This window comes from Bos mutus, chromosome 3, assembly GCF_027580195.1.
Source record: "Bos mutus isolate GX-2022 chromosome 3, NWIPB_WYAK_1.1, whole genome shotgun sequence".
NCBI classification, from domain to species: domain Eukaryota; kingdom Metazoa; phylum Chordata; class Mammalia; order Artiodactyla; family Bovidae; genus Bos; species Bos mutus.
Genome location: NC_091619.1, coordinates 46,931,740 through 46,956,367, shown reverse-complemented (window position 1 = coordinate 46,956,367; position 24,628 = coordinate 46,931,740). Strand labels below are relative to the sequence as shown.

The 24,628-nt window shown below is 39.6% G+C and overlaps 1 protein-coding gene across 1 annotated transcript in view; it reads right to left on the bottom strand.

Moving 5' to 3' along the window:
* Nucleotides 1–24,628, bottom strand: part of ALG14 (ALG14 UDP-N-acetylglucosaminyltransferase subunit) — a 99,245-nt gene that overhangs the window by 69,597 nt on the left and 5,020 nt on the right. The window contains exon 2 of the mRNA XM_005908717.3: nt 24,195–24,346. Coding sequence (XP_005908779.1) covers nt 24,195–24,346 — 152 coding nt within the window. The remainder of the gene's footprint in view (nt 1–24,194; nt 24,347–24,628) is intronic.

The following is a 24,628-nucleotide window of genomic DNA, read 5'->3' as shown; positions in this document are numbered from 1 at the left end:
CAGAGCAGGTCAAGTGGTCTATGAAGTCATTCTTCGCTGCTACCACACACTGAAATGTACAATACATTTATTATTTAGTGAATGCCATGCTAGTGCAGAATCTTGGAAACAAGACAAAATGAAAATGGTAAAATTCTATTCAACCAAAAATGGTTTCAGCTTTCTTTCATAACTGCTCTTTTTAATAATGAAAAGTATAATATACAGTAAAAGTATGTTGGATGACTCACCCAACGATTCTGAAATCAAGATGACCATAATTTACTAAAAAACACAAAAGGTTTTATAGGCATGTCCTTCCAGAACTTGGTAGCTGCTCACTTCACGGTAGATGATGACGATGCACCGTGAAGTGACTTAGGATGAATGAGCTGTGGGTTCCAAGCCAGGTTCCGCTCAGATAATCAGCTCTGAAACCCGGGTGACTTAGCCTCTCTGGACCTCAGATCTCTCACTGGAAAGCAAGGAGGCCTGGCTGAGATCAGGGAATCCTTAACCAGCCATCAGGATCCCACAACTCGTTCTCAAGCTTGACTCATCAAAGAAGACAAGGTCGCTGTTATAGCCCTGCCTCACAACTTGCAGGCATTCCTCACTTTACCTTGAGAAGTTCTTTTCTTATGTGGAGGTCTCAGGCTTCAGGGAAATAAAAAGAAGTTTGTTCTTGAAACAATTATGGGAGTCTGGCCCAAAAGATTTCTAAAGTCCTTCATAATGAACATTAGTTGTCCTTTTCCAGCAATAATCTGATTTTTCCTTTGGGTAACTCACTCTTGCTCACATTCGCAGTCAGATGCTTTTGGTAGGATTTTAGCCCGTCTCCTTAGCTCCCAACCTGTAGCTCCAAGAGTAGACCTGGAACAGCTTCAGCACCAGGGAACAACACTCACCTCTGGCTGTGATGATTAGCTGAAAGATGGGAACATGATCCAGTTGGAGATCATTAGGCAGCAGATGTTAGCTTGGATTTTTGGGGAAAAGAGGCTTTATCTCTCCCTCTCCTACATGCTATAAGAGACCTTCTTCTTCCTTAGACAGTTAGGGCAAAGACATGAAGCCAGGAGGTGCTAATGCTCTTTGCTCCCCTGTGGGGAGAGCTGGGGGCTGCTGGAGGCAGCACTGGGGGGCCCAATGGCGATGACTCTGTGGAAGATGGAGCAGAGACATGCTGCTATCCTTGGTGATCTCCCTGGGCAGCTGGACCAAGTCTTGCCAGAAACAAGACTGAATTTTTCCCATGTCGTAAGTCAACACATTCTCTTTATTGTTTGAGCCAGTTTTGAGTTTGGTTTTAGGGCACTTGCAGCTGAAACACTTCCTTTTAGCTTTAAAATGGTATGAATTTAAAGACTGTTTGCCTCTGCTTAAAAAGGAAAATATATTCAAATCATAGATGAAGCAGTCATTTACAACACTGGCTATCAGAGCTGGACTCTTCATTGTAAGCTCAGATAAACTCCCAAGAGCACCTACTAGGTGACAGAACCGGGCTGGGAGCACAAGGGTAAGTAAAATATTTATAAGGAACTCACTGCCATTTGGTAGAGTGACACAGGACAACTAATAATTGCAATCAGAGAGACTGATACAATAAGAGACATAATTATTAAAAATAATGTTAGCACCAAGTAAGAAATGATGAATTAATACTTTGATAAACTAAGTTAAGCTTTATGGAAGAGCTGTTTTATCTAACTTGGAAGAGTATGAGATTTACCAGGTCTAGCAGAGGGGGAAAGAGGTTCTTCTGGCATGTTCACAGCAGGGAGGCATGGAGTGGCATGGAATACCTGGGGAACTAGGTTTTGGCATGTAAAGAGCGGAGAGCAGCAGCAAATGGAGCTTGAGAAGTAGGGCCCCCAAAGCCATGCTAAAGAGTATGTGCTCAAATCTAAAGGCAAAGAGGAGATACTGAAGATGCTAAAAAGGAGAGTATGAAGAGAGTGGATAGAGGGGCCCTGCTGAGGGGTCTCAACCAGAGAAGGGAAAGCATTTGGGAGAAACAAATATACCAGGAGAATGATGCTGAAGGCCTAACGGATGCTCATAACACTAAGGCGAAGGACTGGAGAGGGCAAGAGGCGGGGATTAGGGATTTGAGGAGGATGGGGAGCTTAGGGTGACTCTCAGGTTTCTAGGGGAGTGATGGTAAAAGGGGAAACACACTGAGAGCATATCATTGTGGTTTGATTTTGAGCATAATTTTGAGTCAGAAAAACACTCTAAGTACAAAATATATCAGTGTTAGAGAATGTGTGTGCTAAGACACTTCAGTTGTGTCCGACTCTTTGCGACCCTACAGAGTGTAGCCCGCCAGGCTTCTCTGTCCATGGGATTCTCCAGGCAAGAATACTGGAGTGTGCAGCCACGCCCCCCTCCAGGGGATTGTCCCAACCCTGGGATCGAACTCACATCTCTTATGTTTCCTGCATTAGCAGGCGGGTTCTTTACCACTAGCACCACTTGTTAGAGAATACATACAGGTAATTTTCAGGTTGAAATGGGACAGAAAGGATTTGTACAGGAACATGGGCAATGGACTGACTTGGCAGGGTGGTAGACAGAGTAAGACAACTGGGAATCTAGGAAAAGGCAGTGTTGGGAAATCTAGATTCTAGGCAGGCGCTGACAGGTCTCAGGGTAACCTGGCTTGGAGCAGAGGCCTCATTTGTCTCAGACAAGTCAGACCTGACAGCCAATGGTGGGATCACGGATGCTTGTTGAGGATCCCTGGTCTCATCCAGGCCTCCTGGCTTCATTCACAGTGAGAGGCTGACGTCCAGAGAGACTAAGTTACCCGAGGTGATAAGGTGGTTGGTCATCAGCAGGACCCAGCTTGGAACCCAGAGCTCCTTTGTCATAGGTCACTTCGTGGGTCGTCACTTTCTACCATGACTCAGGCGCCTCTCACATCCTTGAAGGACAAGTGAACACCCCTGTACCCCCTCTTCCACTTCTGCCTCGTTCTAGTGCTCAGCTCTTTGGTCAATTGGTGATTGAAACCACCACTGGTCAGCCTCACTACTTGCAGGGCTTAGAACTATGTTGTCCCTGGCAGGATTGTGACTACTGGCTCCAGAATTATTTCCTGGAGCTTAAAGGCTAAAAGGGACCAAAGAATCTCCATCTATGCAAAAGGAAGGATAAAAGGAAACAGGCCACATCCTGATTTTGTGTCAACAACAACAAAAATTACTGTATACTTGGGCCCATGAATTTTTAAAGTATGCTATTTATGTAAATATTTAAATTCAAACACTGGTTATTATAATGTCTTTAATTTGCTTTAAAATGGAGAAACAACAGCATCATACTGTAAAATGTTACCAGCTCTGCATGTTGTCAGAAGCCCATACAAATTTCATTGGCACGGGGAAGAAGTTAAATTACCTGAAGGTTGAAATAACTGCAATATACTATTTACAGTTACTTTAATAACATCAATTCAGAATCTGATTCAAAGAAAGTTTAATTTGCCTTTGTTGAAGAGATGGAGGATGTGACAATTAAGATTTGGGAAGGAGTTTAAGCTACTTAAAATACTTGAGAACCATATATTATACATCTATCTGATGTACTGTTTTAGAAATAATCATTTATTCACTGAAAGAGCCACGGCAGGATCTCTAAGTGCAATACATTTTAGATACTTTCTATTTAAGGTATTTCAGGCATCTAGAATGATCCTCTTCCAAATTAGAGATATTTTTTACCTTCACCTATAATTGAATATAGTTAAGGTCCACTATAAAGAGGAAAAGTGCATGTATACACTGGTCACACTCTAAAAAGGTAAATACGTTAAACCATGAACTGTAACAAAACCCCATAACTGCTTTTACACAGTTCACAAACTTACTTCTTCTAGGATTGCCTGGGAATTATGTAAGAGAGATAACCAAGTGCATTAGCATTAGATTTAGAAGTCTCAGCAGTTAAACACAGCCTCAGTTCACTGTGTGAAGTCAGCACCCCACCTTGTGGAAAACAGCAGGTGTTGTTAAATGCAAGCACATCATGCTAATTTCAGAAGTTCTGGTAGATGAGTCCTACAATCAGGAAACTCACTGAATCACACAGACAGGCTAAAAGATGATACCAAGAGATCCCTATTTATTAAAGTAACAGAAAAAGTAATGTGCTTCCAAAAAATTTTACTAGTCCCTAAATATTAGTGCTGATGAAATGTGGGTATTCAGAAAATTACTACTTCCACTGGGGCTTTTCTCTCTTCTCAGCTTTATTTCTAAACAAACAAACAAACAAACAAAAAACCAAAAACCCCTCCAAAACACTTTGTTTTCTAATTATAACTTTAGAAAACACAGAAAATGTTCAAACAAAACTGAAAACCAACCATTCTTGGTAACGCTGAGATGGCTCCTCTACCCACTCTGTACAGTCTTAATACAGCTAACTTAAATCTTTCCTGCAACTGGAAACATGCTAAGACGGTCTTGGGTTTCTAAATCTGAAATAATTTCTTGCCTGGTAAATTTAACCGACTGCTTTCAGCAGCTGTCGTGATTCCTCCATTTGTTCCTGCGAGTGCTGAATTTCCCACCTTCCTTACTTTTCCCCAGGTTCACTCTTCGCGTCCCCCTACCCTTCCCGAGAAGCTATCTTCCCGCCCCCGCCCCCGCCCCCAACACTCTAGCTCCAGAGCTGTCCCTCCTTCACACGCAAATCAGCATGGTCTTTTCTCTCTCTGGGCCTGCTGAACACGGCTGTCTTCACACCGAACTCCTTCCCTGCCATCCAGAGAATTCCGCTTGCTGCTCTCCGACTCCTGGACTAAAGGCTTCCTCTTCCTTGGATTCCCCTTGTTTTGGTGGAGCGCGTCCTCTGTGAAAGGATTTATGGGGAATCAGTTTGAGGACATTTCTCCACTGTCATTCTGAATGCCATTAGAATCCCCAATGTGACTCCTTTCCTTTTTCTTTCTGGATGTTTTTGGAATTTTTCTCTTTAACCACGAGTTCTGAAATAGTATGATGATATATCTTGCTGTGACTACAATTTTAACTGGCTCGGCGGTAGTCCTTTAGTTTGAAGGTCATGTCCTTCGGGTGCTGGGAATTTTTCTTGGCTCTTCACTTAAAAAAAAAAAAAACAACTTCCCCTATGTCCTTGGTCTTTTTGGATAGTAGACTGCCAACATCTAATTTAATTATTTAATTTTTTACCTTTTCTCTACTGTTTTTGTTTTTTGTTCTTATTTACAGAAGAGCTCTTGAATTTGGTCTTCCAATGTTCTGATTTTTTAATTCTTATAATTAAAATTTTAATAGCCAAAGGTCTTTCTTATTCTATGAGGGCTTTTAGAAGGTAGATCTCATTCTTTTTTTATTTTTGTTTTTTTTAATTTTTTAATTTTATTTTATTTTTTTGGTGAGCAAGGCCCGTAGCTTTATTTTCAACAGGGGCTTTTATACCCTATAGAGGATAATAGGGGATGCAAAGTCAGCAGTCTTTGATCCTTATCAAAAACCAGGATTTCTTTCCTGCAAATTTATCCTTTACAAATGGTTTAGGCGATTTACATCATCTTCTGGCCAGAAGGCCTATTAACATTTTATGACTCTTGACAAAGACTTATTTTCTCTAAGAGTAATTATTTTAAGGTTTGGCGCCATCTTCCGAAGGTGTTAGATAAAGTTGCATTCCTATAGGGCAGATGTGTAATGGGTTTACAACAAAGGAAAGAATTTATTACCTTAAGGGTCTAAAGTTGCTAACACCAAGGCCACTACTTATTTTTTCTACATACCAACTATATTAATTAATACACATTCAAGGATACAATACAGAAGATGTGGAAACTTGGCAGCAAGCATTGGCTCATCAATGAAATCTTTTACTAGTTTTTTTTTTTTTTCTTTAATAGAAAATTATTTAATTAGTATACATGTGTTCCCCATCCTGAACCCTCCTCCCTCCTCCCTCCCCACACCATCCCTCTGGGTCGTCCCAGTGCACCAGCCCCAAGCATCCAGCATCGTGCATTGAACCTGGACTGGCATCTCGTTTCATACATGATCTTTCACATGTTTCAATGCCATTCTCCCAAATCTTCCCACCCTCTCCCTCTCCCACAGAGTCCATAAGACTGTTCTATACATCAGTGTCTCTTTTGCTGTCTCGTACACAGGGTTATCGTTACCATCTTTCTAAATTCCATATATATGCGTTAGTATACTGTATTGGTGTTTTTCCTTCTGGCTTACTTCACTCTGTATAATAGGCTCCAGTTTCATCCACCTCATTAGAACTGATTCAAATGTATTCTTTTTAATGGCTGAGTAATACTCCATTGTGTATATGTACCACTGCTTTCTTATCCATTCATCTGTTGATGGACATCTAGGTTGCTTCCATGTCCTGGCTATTATAAACAGTGCTGCGATGAACATTGGGGTACACGTGTCTCTTTCCCTTCTGGTTTCCTCAGTGTGTATGCCCAGCAGTGGGATTGCTGGATCATAAGGCAGTTCTATTTCCAGTTTTTTAAGGAATCTCCACACTGTTCTCCATAGTGGCTGTACTAGTTTGCATTCCCACCAACAGTGTAAGAGGGTTCCCTTTTCTCCACACCCTCTCCAGCATTTATTATTTGTAGACTTTTGGATCGCTTTTTTTAAAGATACAATGTCCTCTCATTTCTCTAACGTTATTGTTTTCCTTCAAAACCCCCTCCTCCACCCTTCCCATTCCTTTTCTCAAAATCCCTTTCCTGGTTAGTTTTGCTTTCTCTTATGTTAGGGACTTTCTTCCAATATTTGGTAGTCTGTGGATGCTGGTTCAAAGCAGTAGTTCTCAAGAGAGAGGGGGAGATTTCTCCCTCAGAGACCTTCAGGCGACAAGGATAAGAGACATGTTTGGCCGGAAGCCTGGGGGTGAGGGGTGGGACTGGGGGTGAGGGGTGGAGAAGGAATGGGTGCTACTGGCCTCTAGTGGTGAAGGCTGAGGATGCTGCTAAACATCCCCCAGGGAGAAGACAGCCTCCCCATCTAAAATATCAACAGTACCAAGGCTGAGAAATCCCAGTTCCTATTAAAGAATGAGGCATTAAAACGAAGACAGAAGCTCTGTGTGCTGGGTGGAACTTGTCACGTAGAGGACAAAAACAGGACTTGACCACTTCTCTAGGGAAAATCCCAAGTGTTGGAATACATAGCTCTATTCTCCAAAGCAAATCAGTTTCTTTAAAGTTAATGTTTAATCTCCTGCTTGGGGAAACATATGAACTGATGGCAAAGGAGACCTAAGTGGTATGCATGGGGGGAACAGGGGTAGTTATACACATTCCTTAAGCTCTCAGTTTTTAGGGCAATGTCTTAACCCATCTGCAATTTGGTTTGTTGTTTCCAAAGCCAAAATTTCTTTATTTAACCTTTCCAGTGGATAAACCTTAGGTTTTCTACCAGGTAATGGCAGAGAGGCTGGGAGCCTAACTGACAAGGCAGTTAGGCAGACTTCAACCAAGAGGCTTCTTTCCCACCCTACCCTGTACTCCATACTCCAGAGGTACCTGGTGCTATATTATTTTTTAGTCAGCAGCACTGCCCAATAACACTATCATTAATTAATTTCTAAGGTTTCCAGTATTCATGCTCTGCCTGTCCAACTACACCAAAAAAACCTCAGACTAAGGGTACTTCCTTTCCTTACTTTTTTAAAAACACAGTCCAAATTCTGCATACAGAAACTACTTAATATCCACTTATAATTTTCAAGGATTTTACTTTTGGGAAGGCTTCTAGGGAGCTGTTCTACCTGTCACAAATAAAGAGCATATAAAACAAACAGTACTGCAACCTCAAGAAGGTGTTTGGTGAAGAAAGTCTTTAAATTCACACTCTACATGGAAAGACTGCTAGAAAGCCAGTTAGAGCCTTTTCAAACTCAAGAAAGGATATTATCCCTAGCAAGGTTATATGATGCTACTAAAAAAAGAATTGGGGACAATCTCTCCTCATCTTCCCCAAGCCAGATTAGTATGCGATATATATTAGAAATCCATCTAAAGTCCAGCGGTTCCTTGCCCCTACTGAGAAGTCAAGCAGGGCCCAAAAGCATAATGTTCCGCAGTGCGCTGCCACCTGGTGGCAGCATGAGGGAATGACAGCAACATGGGGTGAGGAAGCAGCCGAGGGAGAGTCTTAATATTTTACAAAGTTCTTCAACACGTGGAAGGACTTTGAAGAATCATTTCTGGAGCTTGAAAGGCCTTTTTGGGTTGGAAGAGGAGGGGTGAGAGAGGAAGCGGGGGAGGGGAGAGAAAAAAGAGAAAGAGAGAGTGCAAGTGCACAGGACTTAGGAGATAGTTTTAAAGCAGTGCTGGGAGGGCCTGGGCAGCCCCTTTGAATTCCAGGTTGCATCCTGGTTCCTCCAGCCAGTGTAGATAGAGGCTGTTGACTCATTTGGGTGGTACAAAATATTATTTATAAAGACACTTGGAGATGAGGATGCTCCACTGATAGACTTCCCAGGGCCACTGATAGAATCTCCGAACTTCTGCTTGATTTCTCTTTTCTCCTCAACTCATATCCAATCTGTCAGGAAAATTCTATTACTCTACTTTCAGGAAAAAAAAAAAAATCCAAATTCTAACCATTTCCCCCTGTTCCTATCCCTAGTAATACAAGCCACACTCTCTCTTGCTTGGATTGCTTCAACTACCTAACTACCCTCCTTGGTTTCATCCTGTCCCTTACAGTCTACGGGCAACACAGCAACCAGAGTGATTTGTTTAAAATAGCAGTCAGGCCACGTCACTCTCTGGGGCAAAACCTTCCAACAGCTCCCTATTTTCCTCAGAGCAAGACAGGAAGTCCTCACATGGGCCTACAAGGCCCCACACCATTTGGCCCCAACCTACCCTTCCGTCTCTCCTCTGGTATCCCTCCCTCCATTCACTCTGACCCTCAGCCATTCCCCCAACATCCATTAGGCAGTTTTTCCAGACCACACCCTCTGCCTGAAATGCCTTCTCCCAGGTGCTCCCATTTTCTTGAAGATCCTGATCAGAATTGCAAATTTTTCCTCCTTGTCAGAATTCTCAATCCCCCACCCCAACCCCTGGCTCTTGGGCAATCACCCCCCAGCACTGATTGCCTACTAATAAGCTGTATGGTTTTCTTATTCACTCTGTCTAGTATTACTGCCTTTCTGATCCAGCTCGAGTAGATTGCAGGAATATTTCTGGCCTGTTTTTTCACTGATGTATCCCAACTGCCTATTACAATGCCTGGCAAGTAGAAAACACATATTTAATATTGAATTAAAAAAAAGTTGAAAAACTCTAGAATTCTGACTGCATCATAAATTGGGGAAAGAAATGCTGGGCTGGATGAAGCACAAGCTGGAATCAAGATTGCCGGGAGAAATATCAATAACCTCAGATACACAGATGACACCACCCTTATGGCAGAAAGTGAAGAACTAAAGAGCCTCTTGATGAAACTGAAAGAGGAGAGTAAAAAGTTGGCTTAAGGCTCAACATTCAGAAAACTAAGATCATGGCATCCAGTCCCATCACTTCATGGGGAATGGATGGGGAAACAGTGGTTGATTTTATTTTGGGGGGCTCCAAACTCACTGCAGATGGTGATTGCAGCCATGAAATTAAAAGATGCTTACTCCCTGGAAGGAAAGTTATGACCGATCTAGACAGAATATTAAAAAGCAGAGACATTACTTTGTCAAAGGTCCGTCTAGTCAAGGCTATGGTTTTTCCAGTAGTCATGTATGGATGTGAGAGTTGGACTATAAAGAAAGCTGAGCGCTGAAAAATTGATGCTTTTGAACTGTGGTGTTGGAGAAGACTCTTGAGAGTCCCTTGGACTGCAAGGAGATCCAACCAGAATCCTAAAGGAAATCAGTCCTGAATATTCATTGGAAGGACTGACACTGAAGTTGAAACTGAAATACACTGGCCACCTGATGCGAAGAACTGACTCATTGGAAAAGACCCTGATGCTGGGAAAGATTGAAGGCAGGAGAAGAAGGGCATGACAGAGCATGAGATGGTTGGATGACATCACTGACTCGATGGACGTGAGTCTGAGCAGGCTCTGGGAGCTGGTAATGGACAAGGAAGCCTGGCGTGCTACAGTCTACGGGGTCACAAAGAGTTGCACACGACTGAGCGACTGAACTGAACTGAACTGAATTGGTAGGTATTCTTGTTTGGGGTCTGATTCTAGGGAGAAGAATGCCTCTTACGGAGATTGGCTTTTGGCTCCAAATACACTTTTTCACATTAAGGAAATCATTAAAAATGTTAGAATAATAGGTTATTTGTTCAATGCACTGTTTAAGGACAATAAATGTAGGCAGCCAAGAATATGAATATGATGCAGATAAGAAGACTAGAATTCAAAGTAACTGCAGTATATGTGGGGTTTGAACATAGCATGCATTCAGTACCACCTGGCCCAGTAAACTATTGAAAAATATGAAGAGAGGCCCAGGAGGGTTTTATTTAGTGACCAAAACAGTGAGAGTTTGGGATAGCTATTTCACTTATTTACCCCACAGGATACTCTCATATATTTACTGCATTTACATCAAATCAAGAATTCAATCAACACTCTAGCAGAATGCTACAGTGCCAAAGGGGTGACACGCCCTTCCATGTCAGCAAGGTACTTAATTTGCGCTTTTGGTTTTTCATTTTTTTCTAATTAAAGTCACACTCACATTTGCAGAAAATCTAGAAAGTTATAAGAATACTTGCAGACTATATATAACAAATTCAAAATTGTTTACTATTCTATGAAAAACTGAAAACAATAGGGAAAAGGCACAACAATACTACATATCTAAGCATTATAAGGTAGACCTACAAGTACCAACATGGAAAAGTATGTACAGAGTTAAAAGAACAGAAAAGCTGACAGCAATGTACAGGGTGTGATTTATAGACTAGCCATGCTATGCTCTCCCACCTCTGTTTATACAGTTACGTATATATATGTACACATAATTCATAATATCCTGTTATAAGTACATGTATAACAGGAGGAAAAAAAAGTAATCCCAGCAGGATATGACTCAAGCTGGTGCAGTGTTTCCCTCTAGACAGTGAGACTGGAGTGGTTACTGGAAACTCCCATTTTTTACTCCCATACTTCTTTGCAGTCTACAGATTTTCAATTTAGAAACAAACAGAACTTTTGGAAAAGAAAAGAAACAGAAAAATAACTGTTTGCAGTCCTGCAGCAGGTAATTATGGGGCATACTGATTATAAAGATATGCTGAAATATCCACATAAGCATAATGTCTTGTATAGAATTGGCATGCACTGAATATTCCTTTTTTCCCCCTACAAAATAAACAAATAATCTTTCTTGGCAAAGCATTATACGTTTAACTATAGAGTAGTGAGAAATCTAGTCAGTGACCCAAAAGTAAAGAAGGTTGACCCTAATTTTCAACCCTTCAACTCAGTTTTCAGAAACTTCTATTATTGTTTTACATAAGAAAAAAGCTCACTCTTTTAATTTTTATGTGTATTCAAAAAATGTTTTATTCACGTGTCACTGAACTTCTGTCTTTACTGATATGATGTTAAGGTGCCAACTCAGGCTTGTAACAGAAGTTACAAGGAGTAATGGTTGTCAAGCCGGGTGGTTAACAAATAAGGCGCAGACTGAGAAGCAAATAAAAAAATGAACCAGAATCTACAGTGCAGTGCCCTGACTCTCACTTCCCTCAGTGTCCCAAAGGGGTGGATGTCCCTGCTGAAACACAGGCCAACAGGTGGATGACTGCTTCCCGGGAAGAAGCTCTGCTGTGATTTTTCACTTACCTTTATATAATACAGCTCTGGTAATTGGTTTTATTTGGAAAGGTTACCATCCAATTTTTCGAAAAGATATTACTTTAGCCACTCTTTACTTTAGAGATAATCCCAGTGGAAATTACATTTTCTTTAGAAGGCTTTTCCAGATTTTTTTCATACAGGTAATTTCACAGCTAAACATGGTTTTGTTTTTTATTTCGCTTAGCGTTCTGCCCCTCACCTTTCTAATCTCAGTTGCTTTCTTTGAATGGCATCAAGATGTTTCTCCCCAGAGAAGCCTGTTTCTCTTCAAAAGCTAGTTAAACTACTTAAAGAAACATAGACTGAGATGAGTTAAAAGTGCACCAGAAATAACTATTTCTCTTCACTCTTGTGTAACTATAAATAAGATAAATTATGTACCTAAAGATGTTAAATACAAGTAAAAATGTACTGAATCAGAGGAATTAGGAGGAATTTGAATGAGGTTTCTGCAACAAAAGTAGGTCATTTCTACCATTCAATAATAAGACTATATTATTAACATAAAATTTAGCTTTAAAATCTGCTAGATATTTATATCTATCATAAATAGACAAATATTAACATTTAAATATTTTTCTAAAAACTAACAAAAGTATTTAGAAATTCCATATTAGACCAAGTTATTAACCAAACAGTAGAAACTTCCTATGCTACTTGGGCAACAATATGTGGTTAATAATAGGTCACTTGTATCTTCTGGTTGCTGGGAAGGTCTTCTTTATGTTTTTAGAAGAGCGGGCTTGTGTTGAGAATGCAGGTTTTGGCTTCTTGCCAGAACCAAGTGGGACTTGATGCACTTTTATTCCTAAAGTGCTCTGAGGGATATGGATGAGACACCCCACCCAGGCACAGGGTGCAATTATTAATGCTTTAAAGTGGTACAGAGTTTCTGGTTTACTTAAGAAAAAAATTAGACTAAAAAGAGACAGTCAAGGACTTTAACTGCAGGAGTATTATCAACTGCTAGGAAACTGCAGTTGGTACAGTTATACCAGATTTTAAAGAGTGGGGAAAATTGGATAGGTAGGGGGCGCTATTTATTAGATGTACTAAAGACATTAATACAGACAGTGTAGAATAGGCATCTATACAGAGGATACATTAAAACTCTGACTTAAACGAAGATCCAAACCCTTCTCTAAATGGATTAAAATGCTGCAAGATACACAACAAAATATAGTTTTATCTGAACTGGAAAGAAGGGAAATCTCTGCTTGCTAGAAACAAGAAGAAAATGAAATGGGCGCAGTCTGTGACCCTGAAGTTTGGGAGGAGGATATAATGATGCAAGAAAGCTAGAGCTGGGTTTTGGGTTGCCCTCCCCAGGTTCCAGAGCAGAGGCCTACCGAGGAACAAAAAACTGAAGGCTGATAATTTCACAACAGTAACAGCTCCCCTATATCTGAAACCTAGAGTGCTCTGGGCTTAGTTCTTAGCCGCCTTCTATTTCCTAACTACATTCAGTTCCTGGGTGATATCACAGTTTCTCGTTTTGAGTATTACCATGTAAACATAGGTGACTCCAAAATTCATGTTGAAGACCAGCTTCCTTCAACTTCAGACTCATACATCTAACTGCACAGCCAACATCCTTGCTTATATATTCAGATATCTTACACTCAGCCCTGCTGTTCTCTCATGTAGTCTTCCTCATGTAAATGAATGGCAGTTCCATTTTCCTAGTAGCTCAGGCCAAAAATCTGGATGTCATCTCCCACTCTGTTTTTTCTCCACATCTTGCACCTTGTCTGCCAGGAAATCCTATTAGCTCTTCCTTCACAGTATGTCCAGAATCTGACTGTTCCCCATCACACCCACCACTGCCGTCCTTGTCCAAGCCATGCTGGTCTCTCACCTGAATTACTCCAATAGCCTCCAAACTGCTTTCCTTGCTTCTGCCCTTGCCTCTTTTAGTGTATTCAGCAGCCAAAATGATCCTATTAAAATATAAGCCGGATCACATCCCCTTTAAAACTTCCCAATGGTTCCCCATATCACTCATGGGGGGAAAAAACCTAAGATTAAAAATGGACCAAAAGGTCTTAAAGGATCTGACCCTGTTATCCCCACTTTAACATCTATGGCTTCATAACCTACTGAGCTTTCTCTTGCTTACTCTGCTTTGGCCACACTGATCTCCTTTGCTGTTTCATAAATATGCCAGGTACAATTCTGTCTCAGGGGACTTCACTGCAGTTATTGTTACCTCTTCAAGAACTGGCTTTCCTCAGGCTGCTTTGCACCATACCTCCATCAAGTCTCGGTTCAAGTATCACCTTTCCCAACCACTCTACCAAAAACTGCAATCTCCCTTCAACTCCCCAATATTCTCTGTTCCCTTTTACTGCTCTATTTCCCTGCTCTATTTCTCTCTTTAGCATTTATCACTAGCAAATTATACATTTTACTTAAATATCTTGTTTATTATCCCCTTACTGAGATATAGACACCATAAAGGAAGAGACATTTGTAATTTATTCACTAATGTATCCCTAGCACCCAATGGGAATGCAATAAATACTTGTTAAATAAATAAGTGAATGCCAAATTCACAGTTATTAAGGAAAAAATTCAAACTAGAATTCTAAATACAGAATGCAATCAAAGGACGGCAAAACCCAAACATATTTTCAAACAAACAAAATGGAAAGAATAAATCACTTACTGACCTTCCATGAAAGAACTAAAAAAAATATATATATTTCTAGAAGAAAAAGAGTGGATCCAAAAGAAAGGAGTAGTCAGGGTAAGAAAAGCAAATACTACATACATCTAAATAAATACTAACTGCATAAAATAATAGTAATAAGTAATATAAGTGGAATAAAAACAAGGTAGAACCAAAACCCTGAACAATACCATATAGGATGGGAGGTGGTGCTCACAGTTAAAATATTCTAAAAGCTTTTTCTTTTTTTCCAGAAGACTGGAAATAACAAGATTTTGATTTTAAGTTGGATATCTGTATTAACAGTTTAAAGAAAATACCCAAGGGAAGAGGGTAATTTCCATTCCAGGAGAAGAGGAGAACAATGAAAACTCAATCCAAACAGAAGGCAGAAACGGAACAAAAAAAAGATTCAAAGAAAATGGTAAGTAGAAAGAACCAAATAAAATAGTAGAAATAAATCTAATATATTAGTAACCAAAATAAACGTACATGTACCAAACATGTTTGTTAAGAGACAATGATTCTCAGTTTTGAATTTTAAAATTATACTTTGTCATTTATAAAAGACACATTTAAAACATCATGACACATGAAACTCAAAAGAGATGGAAAATACACAAACACTATAGCACAGATTACAAAAACAGCGAGAGAATATTATGAAAATATTAATGCCAATATGGAGAAGGCAATGGCACCCCACTCCAGTACTCTTGCCTGGAAAATCCATGGACAGGGGAGCCTGGTAGGCTGCAGTCCATGGGGTCGCTAAGAGTCGGACACGACTGAAGCGACTTAGCAGCAGCAGCAGCAATGCCAATATATTTGCAAAGTTACCAAAATTAAACATGTTCTTAGAAAAATATCTTTGTTACACTGATTTTTAAAGAAACAGAAAGGCTGCAAAGTTTTATTTCCATAACAAAAATAACACACTGGGGCCAGACATAGGGGCCATTGTATAACAGACAAGTTATACAAAACTTAAACTGGAAAAGAAGAACAAAATAGTGACTATTTGTTGGTGCTATGATATTTTATATATAGAAAACACTAAAGATTCCACCAAAAAACTATTGGAATTAAGAGACATATTCAGCAAAGTTCCGGATACAAAATCAATAGGCAAAACTCTTTTGTATTTCTACAACTATTAACAAACTATCAGAAAGAGAAATTAAGAGAACAATACCATTTACGACTGCATCAAAAAGAATAAAACACCTAGGAATAAATTTAGCCAAGGAGGTGAAAGACTTGTTTACTGAAAATTATTGGACAGTGATGAAAGAAATTAAAGAAGACACCAATAAATAGAAAGATATTCTGTGCTCATGGATTGGAAAAACTAATCTTGTTAAAATGCACCACCAAACCAGCTTTACAAGAAATTTTAAAGGAACTTCTCTAAGGTGAAAAAGAAAAGGTCACAATTAGAAACTGGAAACATGAAAATATGAATGGAAAAAATTAATCAGTAAAGGCTGTAGCTCAGCTGGTAAAGAATCTGCCTGCAATGCAGGAGACCCCAGTTCGATTTCTGGGTCGGGGAGATCTATTGGAGAAGGGATAGGCTACCCACTCCAGTATTCTCGGGCTTTCCTGGTGGCTCAGCTGGTAAAGAATCTGCTTGCAATGTGGGAGACCTGGGTTTGACCCCTATGTTGGGAAGATCCCTTGGAAAAGGGAACAGCTACCCACTCCAGTATTCTAGCCTGGAGAACTCCACGGACTATATAGTCCATGGGGTCGAAAAGAGTTGGATAGGACTGAGTGACTTTCACTTTCAAAGGCAAAAATACAGGAAAGGTAGGAAATTTTCCATGCACAGAGCTAGCAGGAAAGTTAGTAAAACCATCTATATGCACAATAATCAGACAAGGGATACACAAAACAACTCCTGGTAAAACATGATATCTAAAACAGTTATCATGAGGGGAGGAGAATACAAATGCAAAGTTGTTAAAATGCAGTTGAAATTAAGAAATCATGAATTTAATCATATATATAATCATAATCATATATATATCTCATGCAAAAAGAAAAAAGAATCCAAACCTAATCCTAAAGACAGTCATCAAATCATGAGAGAACAAAAGAAGAACAAGAAAGACCTAAAAAACAATGAACAAAATGGCAATAAGAACATGCATATTAATAATTACTTTAAATTTAACTGGACTAAATGATCTAATCAAAGACAATGAGTGGCTAAAAAAAAACACAGCTGCCTACAAGAGATGCACTTCAGATCTAAAGATCAGATCAGATCAGTCGCTCAGTCGTGTCCGACTCTTTGCAACCCCATGAATCACAGAATGCCAGGCCTCCCCGTCCATCACCAACTCCCGGAGTTCACTCAGACTCACGTCCATCAAGTCAATGATGCCATCCAGCCATCTATCCTCTGTCGTCCCCTTCTCCTCCTGACCCCAATCCCTCCCAGCATCAGAGTCTTTTCCAATGAGTCAACTCTTCGCATGAGGTGGCCAAAGTACTGGAGTTTCAGCTTTAGCATCACTCCTTCCAAAGAAATCCCAGGGCTGATCTCCTTCAGAATGGACTGGTTGGATCTCCTGGCAGTCCAAGGGACTCGCAAGAGTCTTCTCCAACACCAAAAGCATCAATACTTCGGTGCTCAGCCTTCTTCACAGTCCAACTCTCACATCCATACATGACCACAGGAAAAACCATAGCCTTGACTAGACAGACCTTTGTTGGCAAAGGAATGTCTCTGCTTTTGAATATGCTATCTAGGTGGGTCATAACTTTCCTTCCAAGGAGTAAGCGTCTTTTAATTTCATTGCTGCAGTCACCATCTGCAGTGATTTTGGAGCCCAGAAAAATAAAGTCTGACATTGTTTCCACTGTTTCCCCATCTATTTCCCGTGAAGTGGTGGGACCGGATGCCATGATCTTCGTTTTCTGAATGTTGAGCTTTAAGCCAACTTTTTCACTCTCCACTTTCACTTTCATCAAGAGGCTTTTGAGTTCCTCTTCACTTTCTGCCATAAGGGTGGTGTCATCTGCATATCTGAGGTTATTGAGATTTCTCCCAGCAATCTTGATTCCAGCTTGTGTTTCTCCCAGTCCAGCGTTTCTCATGATGTACTCTGCATATAAGTTAAATAAACAGGGTAACAATATACAGTCTTGACGAACTCCTTTTCCTATTTGGAACCAGTCTGTTGTTCCATGTCCAGTTCTAACTGTTGCTTCCTGACCTGCATACAAATTTCTCAAGAGGCAGATCAGGTGGTCTGGTATTCCCATCTCTTTCAGAATTTTCCACAGTTGATTGTGATCCACACAGTCAAAGGCTTTGGCACAGTCAATAAAGCAGAAATAGATGTTTTTCTGGAACTCTCCTGCTTTTTCCATGATCCAGCGGATGTTGGCAATTTGATCTCTGGTTCCTCTGACTTTTCTAAAACCAGCTTGAACATCAGGAAGTTCACCGTTCACATATTGCTGAAGCCTGGCTTGGAGAATTTTGAGCATTACTTTACTAGCGTGTGAGATGAGTGCAATTGTGCGGTAGTTTGAGCATACACACAGACTAAAAATGAGGTGATAGAAAAACATATTCCATGCAAGTGGAAATCAAAAGAAAGCTGGGGTAGCAATACTTACAGCAGAAGAAATAGATTTTAAAATAAACACTGTTACAAGAGACAAAGAAGGACATTACATAATGATCAAGACATTGCTCTAAGAAAATATAAACATATGCACCCAACATAGGAGCATCTAAATACATAAAAGAAATACAGACACAAAGGGAAAAATCGACAATAATAGTAAGGGACTTTAACACCCTACTCACATCAATGAACAGATCATCCAGACCAGATAGAAGATTAACAAAAAAAGTACTAGCCTTAAATGACACAAAGTCCTGATGGACTTAGGAGTATTTATAGAACATTCCATCCAAAAGCAGCAGAGTACACATTCTTTTCAAGTGCACATGGAACATTTTTCAGGATACATTACAGGCTTCACACAAAAGAAGCCTTGATAAATTTAAGAAAACTAGAATCCTATCAAGCATCTTTTCTGACCACACTGCTATGAGACTAAAAGTCAACTTTTAGAGAAAAGCTTCAAAACACATATAGACCTGTGAAAGCTAAACACTATGCTATTGAACAATGAATGGATTGCTGAAGAAATTGAAAAGGAAATTAAAAAAATATGTGAAGACAAATGAAAATGAAAACACAATGATCCAAAACCTATGGGATGCAGCAAAAGCAGTTCTAAAATGGACACTTACAGCAATACAAGCTTACCTCAGGAAACAAGAAAAATCTCAAATAAGAAATCTAGTCTCAAATCTAAAGGAGCTAGAAAAAGAAAAACAAATAAAACCTAAAGCTAACAGAAAAAAAGAACTTATAAAGGTCAGAGTGGAAATAAATGAAATAGAGACTAAAAACAATAGAAAAGATCAATGAAACTAAGAGTTGGTTCTTTGAAAAGATAAACAAAATTGATAAACCTCTAGCCAGATTCATTAAGGAGAAAAAGAAAGTGGGCCCAAATCGATAAAATCAGAAATAAAAAAGAAGTTACAACCTGCACCACAGAACTACAAAGAGTCATGATACTACAACAACTATGGGCAATACAAAATGGGCAACTTAGAAGAAGCGGACAAATTCCTAAAACTCTTACATGACTTCTCAAGACTCAATCAGGAAGAAATACAAATATGGACAGATCAATTACCAGAAATGAAAATGAATCAATAATTTAAAAAAAATTCCAAACAAGCAAAAGTTCAGGATCAGAAGACTTCACAGGTGATTTCCACCAAACATTTAGAGAAGAGTCAACACCTATCCTTCTCAAACTATTCTAAAAATGTGCAGAGGAAGGAACACTATCAAACTCATTCTATGAGGTCAGCATCACCTTGCCACCCAAACCAGACGGAGATACCACAAAAAATAAATTACAGGCCAAGATCACTGATGAACATAGATGCAAAATCCTCAACAAAACACTAGCTCTAACTGACTCTAACAATACATTAAAAGGATGATATACTACAATTAAGTGAAGTTTATCCCAGGATGTTAGGATTTTTCAATATGTGCAAATCAATAAATATGATACACCACATTAACCAACTGAAGCATAAAAGCCATCAGTTTAGTACAGTAGCTCAGTTGTGTCCGACTCTTTGCGACCCCATGAATCACAGCACGCCAGGCCTCCCTGTCCATCACCAACTCCCGGAGTTCACTCAGACTCACATCCATCGAGTCAGTGATGCCATCCAGCCATCTCATCCTCTGTCATCTCCTTCTCCTCTTGCCCCCAATCCCTCCCAGCATCAGAGTCTTTTCCAGTGAGTCAACTCTTCGCATGAGGTGGCCAAAGTACTGGAGTTTCAGCTTGAGCATCATTCCCTCCAAAGAAATCCCAGGGCTGATCTCCTTCAGAATGGACTGGTTGGATCTCCGTGCAGTCCAAGGGACTCTCAAGAGTCTTCTCCAACACCACAGTTCAAAAGCATCAATTCTTTGGTGCTCAGCCTTCTTCACAGTCCAACTCTGACATCCATACATGACCACTGGAAAAACCATAGCCTTGACTAGCCATATAATCATCTAAATAGATGCAGAAAAACTTTTTCATAAACTTCAACATCTATTAATGATAATGGGCATAGAGATAACACACTTCAACATAATAAAGGCCATATATGTCAAGTCCACAGCTAAGATCATACTCAAAAGTGAAAAGCTGAAAACATTTTTTTTTTAAATTAGGAATAAGATAAGAATGTCCACTCTTACCATGTTTATTCAACACAGTGCTAGAAGTCCTACCCACAGAAATCAGCAGGGAAACAGATATTAAAAAATCCAAACTGGAAAGAAGTAAAACTGTCACTGTTTGCAGATGATATGATACTATATATAAAAAATCCTGAAGACACCACCCAAAATCTGTTAAGAGTTCATCAATGAATACAACAAAATTTCAGGATACAAAATTAATACACAAAAATCTGCTGCATTTCCACACACTAATCACAAACTATCAGAAAGAGAAACTAAGGAAACAATCCCATTTACAATTGCACAAAAAAGAATAAAATACCAAGGAATAAACCTACCTAAGGAAGAAAAAGTCCTGTGTTTGGAAAATTATGAGACACTGATGAAGGAAATTGAAGACCACATAAACAGATGTAAAGGTATACCATGTTCATAGATTGGAAGAACTAATAATCTTAAAATGACCATGCTACCCAAGGCAATCCACAGGTTCAATGTAATTTCTATCAAATGACCAATGGCATTTTTCATAGAACTTAAAAAATTTTTTTAATTTGTATGGAAGTACAAAAGACAACAAAGCAGCCAAACAATCTCGAGAAAGAACAGAGCTGGAGAAATTGTGCTCCCTGACCTCAGACTATACCATTAAGCTACAGTAATCAAGAGGATGGTACTGGCAAAAAAAAAAACAGACACACAGATCACACAGATCTCTGTTCTCTGGCACAGAACAGAGATCCCAGAAATAAACCCATACACTGATGGTCGATTACTTAGGATAAATTTTAGGAGGCAAGAACACACAGTGAAGAAAAGACAGTCTCTTAAATAAGTGGCAATGAGAAAGCTGGATAGCTACATATAAAAGAATAAAATTAGAACATTCTCTAACATCAGGTAGAAAAAATAAACTCAAAATGGATTAAAGGCCTAAATGTAAGACCAGAAACCATAAAACTCCTGGAAGAACACACAGGCAGAAGACTCCCAACAGAAATTGTAGCAGTGTTTTTTGGATCTGTCTCCTAAAAAAAGGGCAACAAAAGCAAAAATAAACAAATGGAACCTAATGAAAGTTAAAAGCTCCTGCACATGAAAGGAAAACACTGACACAATAAAAAGACAGCCTACTGAGTGGGAGAAGACATCTGAAAATACATGATCAATAAGGGGCTAATATCCAAAAATATATAAACAGCTCAAATATCAAAAAACAAAGAAAAAAAAAAGCCCAGCAACCTGATTAAAAAAGGGGAAGAATATCTGAACAGACAATTTTCCAAAGAAAAGATCAGATGGCCAATCATCAGGGAAATGTCGGTTAAAACCACAATGAGATATTACCTCACACTTGTCTGGCTGTCATCAAAAAGAACACAGATAACAAATGTTGGTGAGGATGTGGAAAAAAAAGAACCCTCATACACTGTTGGTAAGAATGTACATTGGTGCAGCTATTGTGGAAAACAGTATGGAGGTTTCCCAAAAAACTAAAAATAGAGAACTACCACATGACCCAGCAATTCCACTCCTGGGTATATATTTGAAAAAAGAAACAAAAACACTCAAATCAAAAAGATACATGCACCCCAAGGTTTATAGCAGCATTATATACAACTGCCAAGATACGGAAGGAACCTAAGTGTCCATTAACAGAAGAATGGATAAAGAAGATGTAGTGTACACACACACATACACAATGAAATACTACTCAGCCATAAAAAGAATGAAATTTTGCCAAATGCAATGATATGCATTGACTTGGAGCATATTATACTAAGCGAAGTAAGTTAGAGAAAGACAAATCCTGTATAATATCACATGTGGAATCGAAAAAATAAACTAGTGAATATAATAAAAAAGAAATAAAATCACAGATACAGAGAACAAATTAGTGGTTCCCAATGGGGCAAGGGAAGGAGGGGCAAGTCGGAGAAGGGATTAAACTACACATAAAATAAATAAGTTATAAGGATATATTATACAGAATACAGCCATTATTTTATAATAACTACAAATGAAGTGAGAGAATAAATTTCCCTTGCTTCAAGCCACCCTGTGTATAGCACTTTGTTATAATAGCACTAGGAAACTAACACAGTATTGAGTCCTGAAACAGAAATGAAGCATTTTGGCTCATCCCATACCACATATTTCACTATGGCTGAATAATAGCGGGTGGATTTCAATCTTGTTTAACAGGGATCTTCCAAGAACACATTTTAGTAGTGCGTAAGTGAGGGATGGCCACCTGATGCAAAGAGCTGACTCATTTGAAAAGACCCTGACGCTGGGAAAGATTTGAGGGCAGGAGGAGAAGGGGACGACAGAGGATGAGATGGGTGGATGGCATCACCGACTCAATGGACGTGAATTTGGGTAGGCTCTGGGAGTTGGTGAGGGACAGGGAGGCCTGGTGTGCTGCAGTTCATGGGGTCACAAGGAGTCGGACACGACTGAGCAACTGAACTGAAGTGAGGGATGAGGGGCCTTCCCAGGTCACACTAGTAGTAAAGAACCCACCTGCCAATGCAGGAGATTTAAGAGACATGGGTTTGATCCCTGGGTCAGAAAGATCCCCTGGAGGAGGGAATAGCTACCCACTCCAGTATTCTTGTCTGGAGAATCCCATGGACAGAGAAGCCTGGCAGGCTGCAGTCCACAGAGTTGCAAACAGTCAGACACGACTGAAGTGAGTTAGCACGCATGCACACAGTAAGGGATGACGCTTACAAGTGACCAAATCGTAACTAAAACAAGGTTTAACTAGCTACAAAGGTCAGCAGAGGGTGAGTTACCCATTAGTGCATCCTGATTAGATGCACTATCGATAAGAACAACGATAGGGCTCATATGAGGGCAGCTCTGGAGTAACTGAAGGCAGGACTCAGCATCTGCTTTTCCATCTTGCTCTTCCTGTATATTAACTTCATAGTTTGCTCCAGCTGTCTTTAGCTAGCAGGTGAAAACATGACTGCTTTTCTCCAAGTTCTCTCTTTTATAGAGCTGAAGCACCTGAAGAAAGACTATTTCCATTCTCTGGGTCCTCAAGTCCAAAGAGCCCAGAGGGAACCATTTGAGTGGCCTGAGCCGGGTTGTCTGTCCATTCCTGAACTACCTGTTGGAGCTCCATGGCCAGGCAGGTACCAGAGAGAGGGAACGACGGAGACAAGCTAATGAAGAATAGCTCTGGTTTCTTTCCTTGATAAAATAGTTTTACTTTTTTTCAGTTTACTCCAAATTCTGATTAAAATGCTAAAATGAAGTGAGCAACGAGGAGCTGAGAAGTAATTTTTAAAGGCAGATACAGATATAATTGGAAGGATAAACAATAGTAACAGATAAATGATCAATACACGTAATACATTGATAAAGAACTTTAATGAGAGACTTCCTTGATGGTCCAGTGGCTAAGACTCCATGCTCCCAATGCAGGGGGCTCAGGTTCAATCCCTGGTCAAGGAATTACATCCCACATGCCACGACCAAGAGTTTGCACATTGCAACTAAAACCCAGCACAGCCAAATAAACAGATAAATATTACAAAGAATTACACTTTGGTGTGTTCTTAATAAAAAAAAAAAATTTAACGAAGAGCCAATAAGCACATGAACTGGATGCTTTAATGTATGTAATTATAAATAAAACAATTTTTGCAGTTGGAATTATCAAAAAAAAATTATCTATTTGAAACAAAAGAATATAAGAAATTAGCAACCATTTTTATCTGAAGATTTAAAGAAGCTTTTATCTTTGGGTAGTAAAGGCACTATATTTCATCGGCAATAAACGTGTGACTGTATTGTGTGAGCAGGGCACTGAAGTGCCATGAGAGAATTAAATTCAATATATAACCTGTAACTTTCTTAGACACAGAAATTATTACTTACCGTAGCACTGGGGTTTCTATCAGCTCGAATTTGTTCAAAAGAATTTATTTTATGGGTACTCATTTCATCAGTGTCAGCAACGATATAATGTCTAGGAGAATAAGCATTGGACAGGTTCTCCAGCAGCCTTAGGATCTCAGTGGTATGCCCACCTGGAAAAAATATTGGAAGGCCTAAGATGAAGAAACTTGTAATGGACATATCCATCTGATGATGTTATCCTACTGCTAAGTTTTGTGCATTTCTCAAAATACAGAAGGAATATATGGAAACAATGATCTGTGCCCCTGTAGAAATATTATTTCTATATGGGGGAAGAGGATAATATAAAAATAACATCAGTACCAGCAGTAAGTCATGCTACTGTTCTAGCTGAAGAAGGTACACAGAAGTATAAGACACTGTACTGTGTGTGCTCAGTGGCTCAGTGGTGT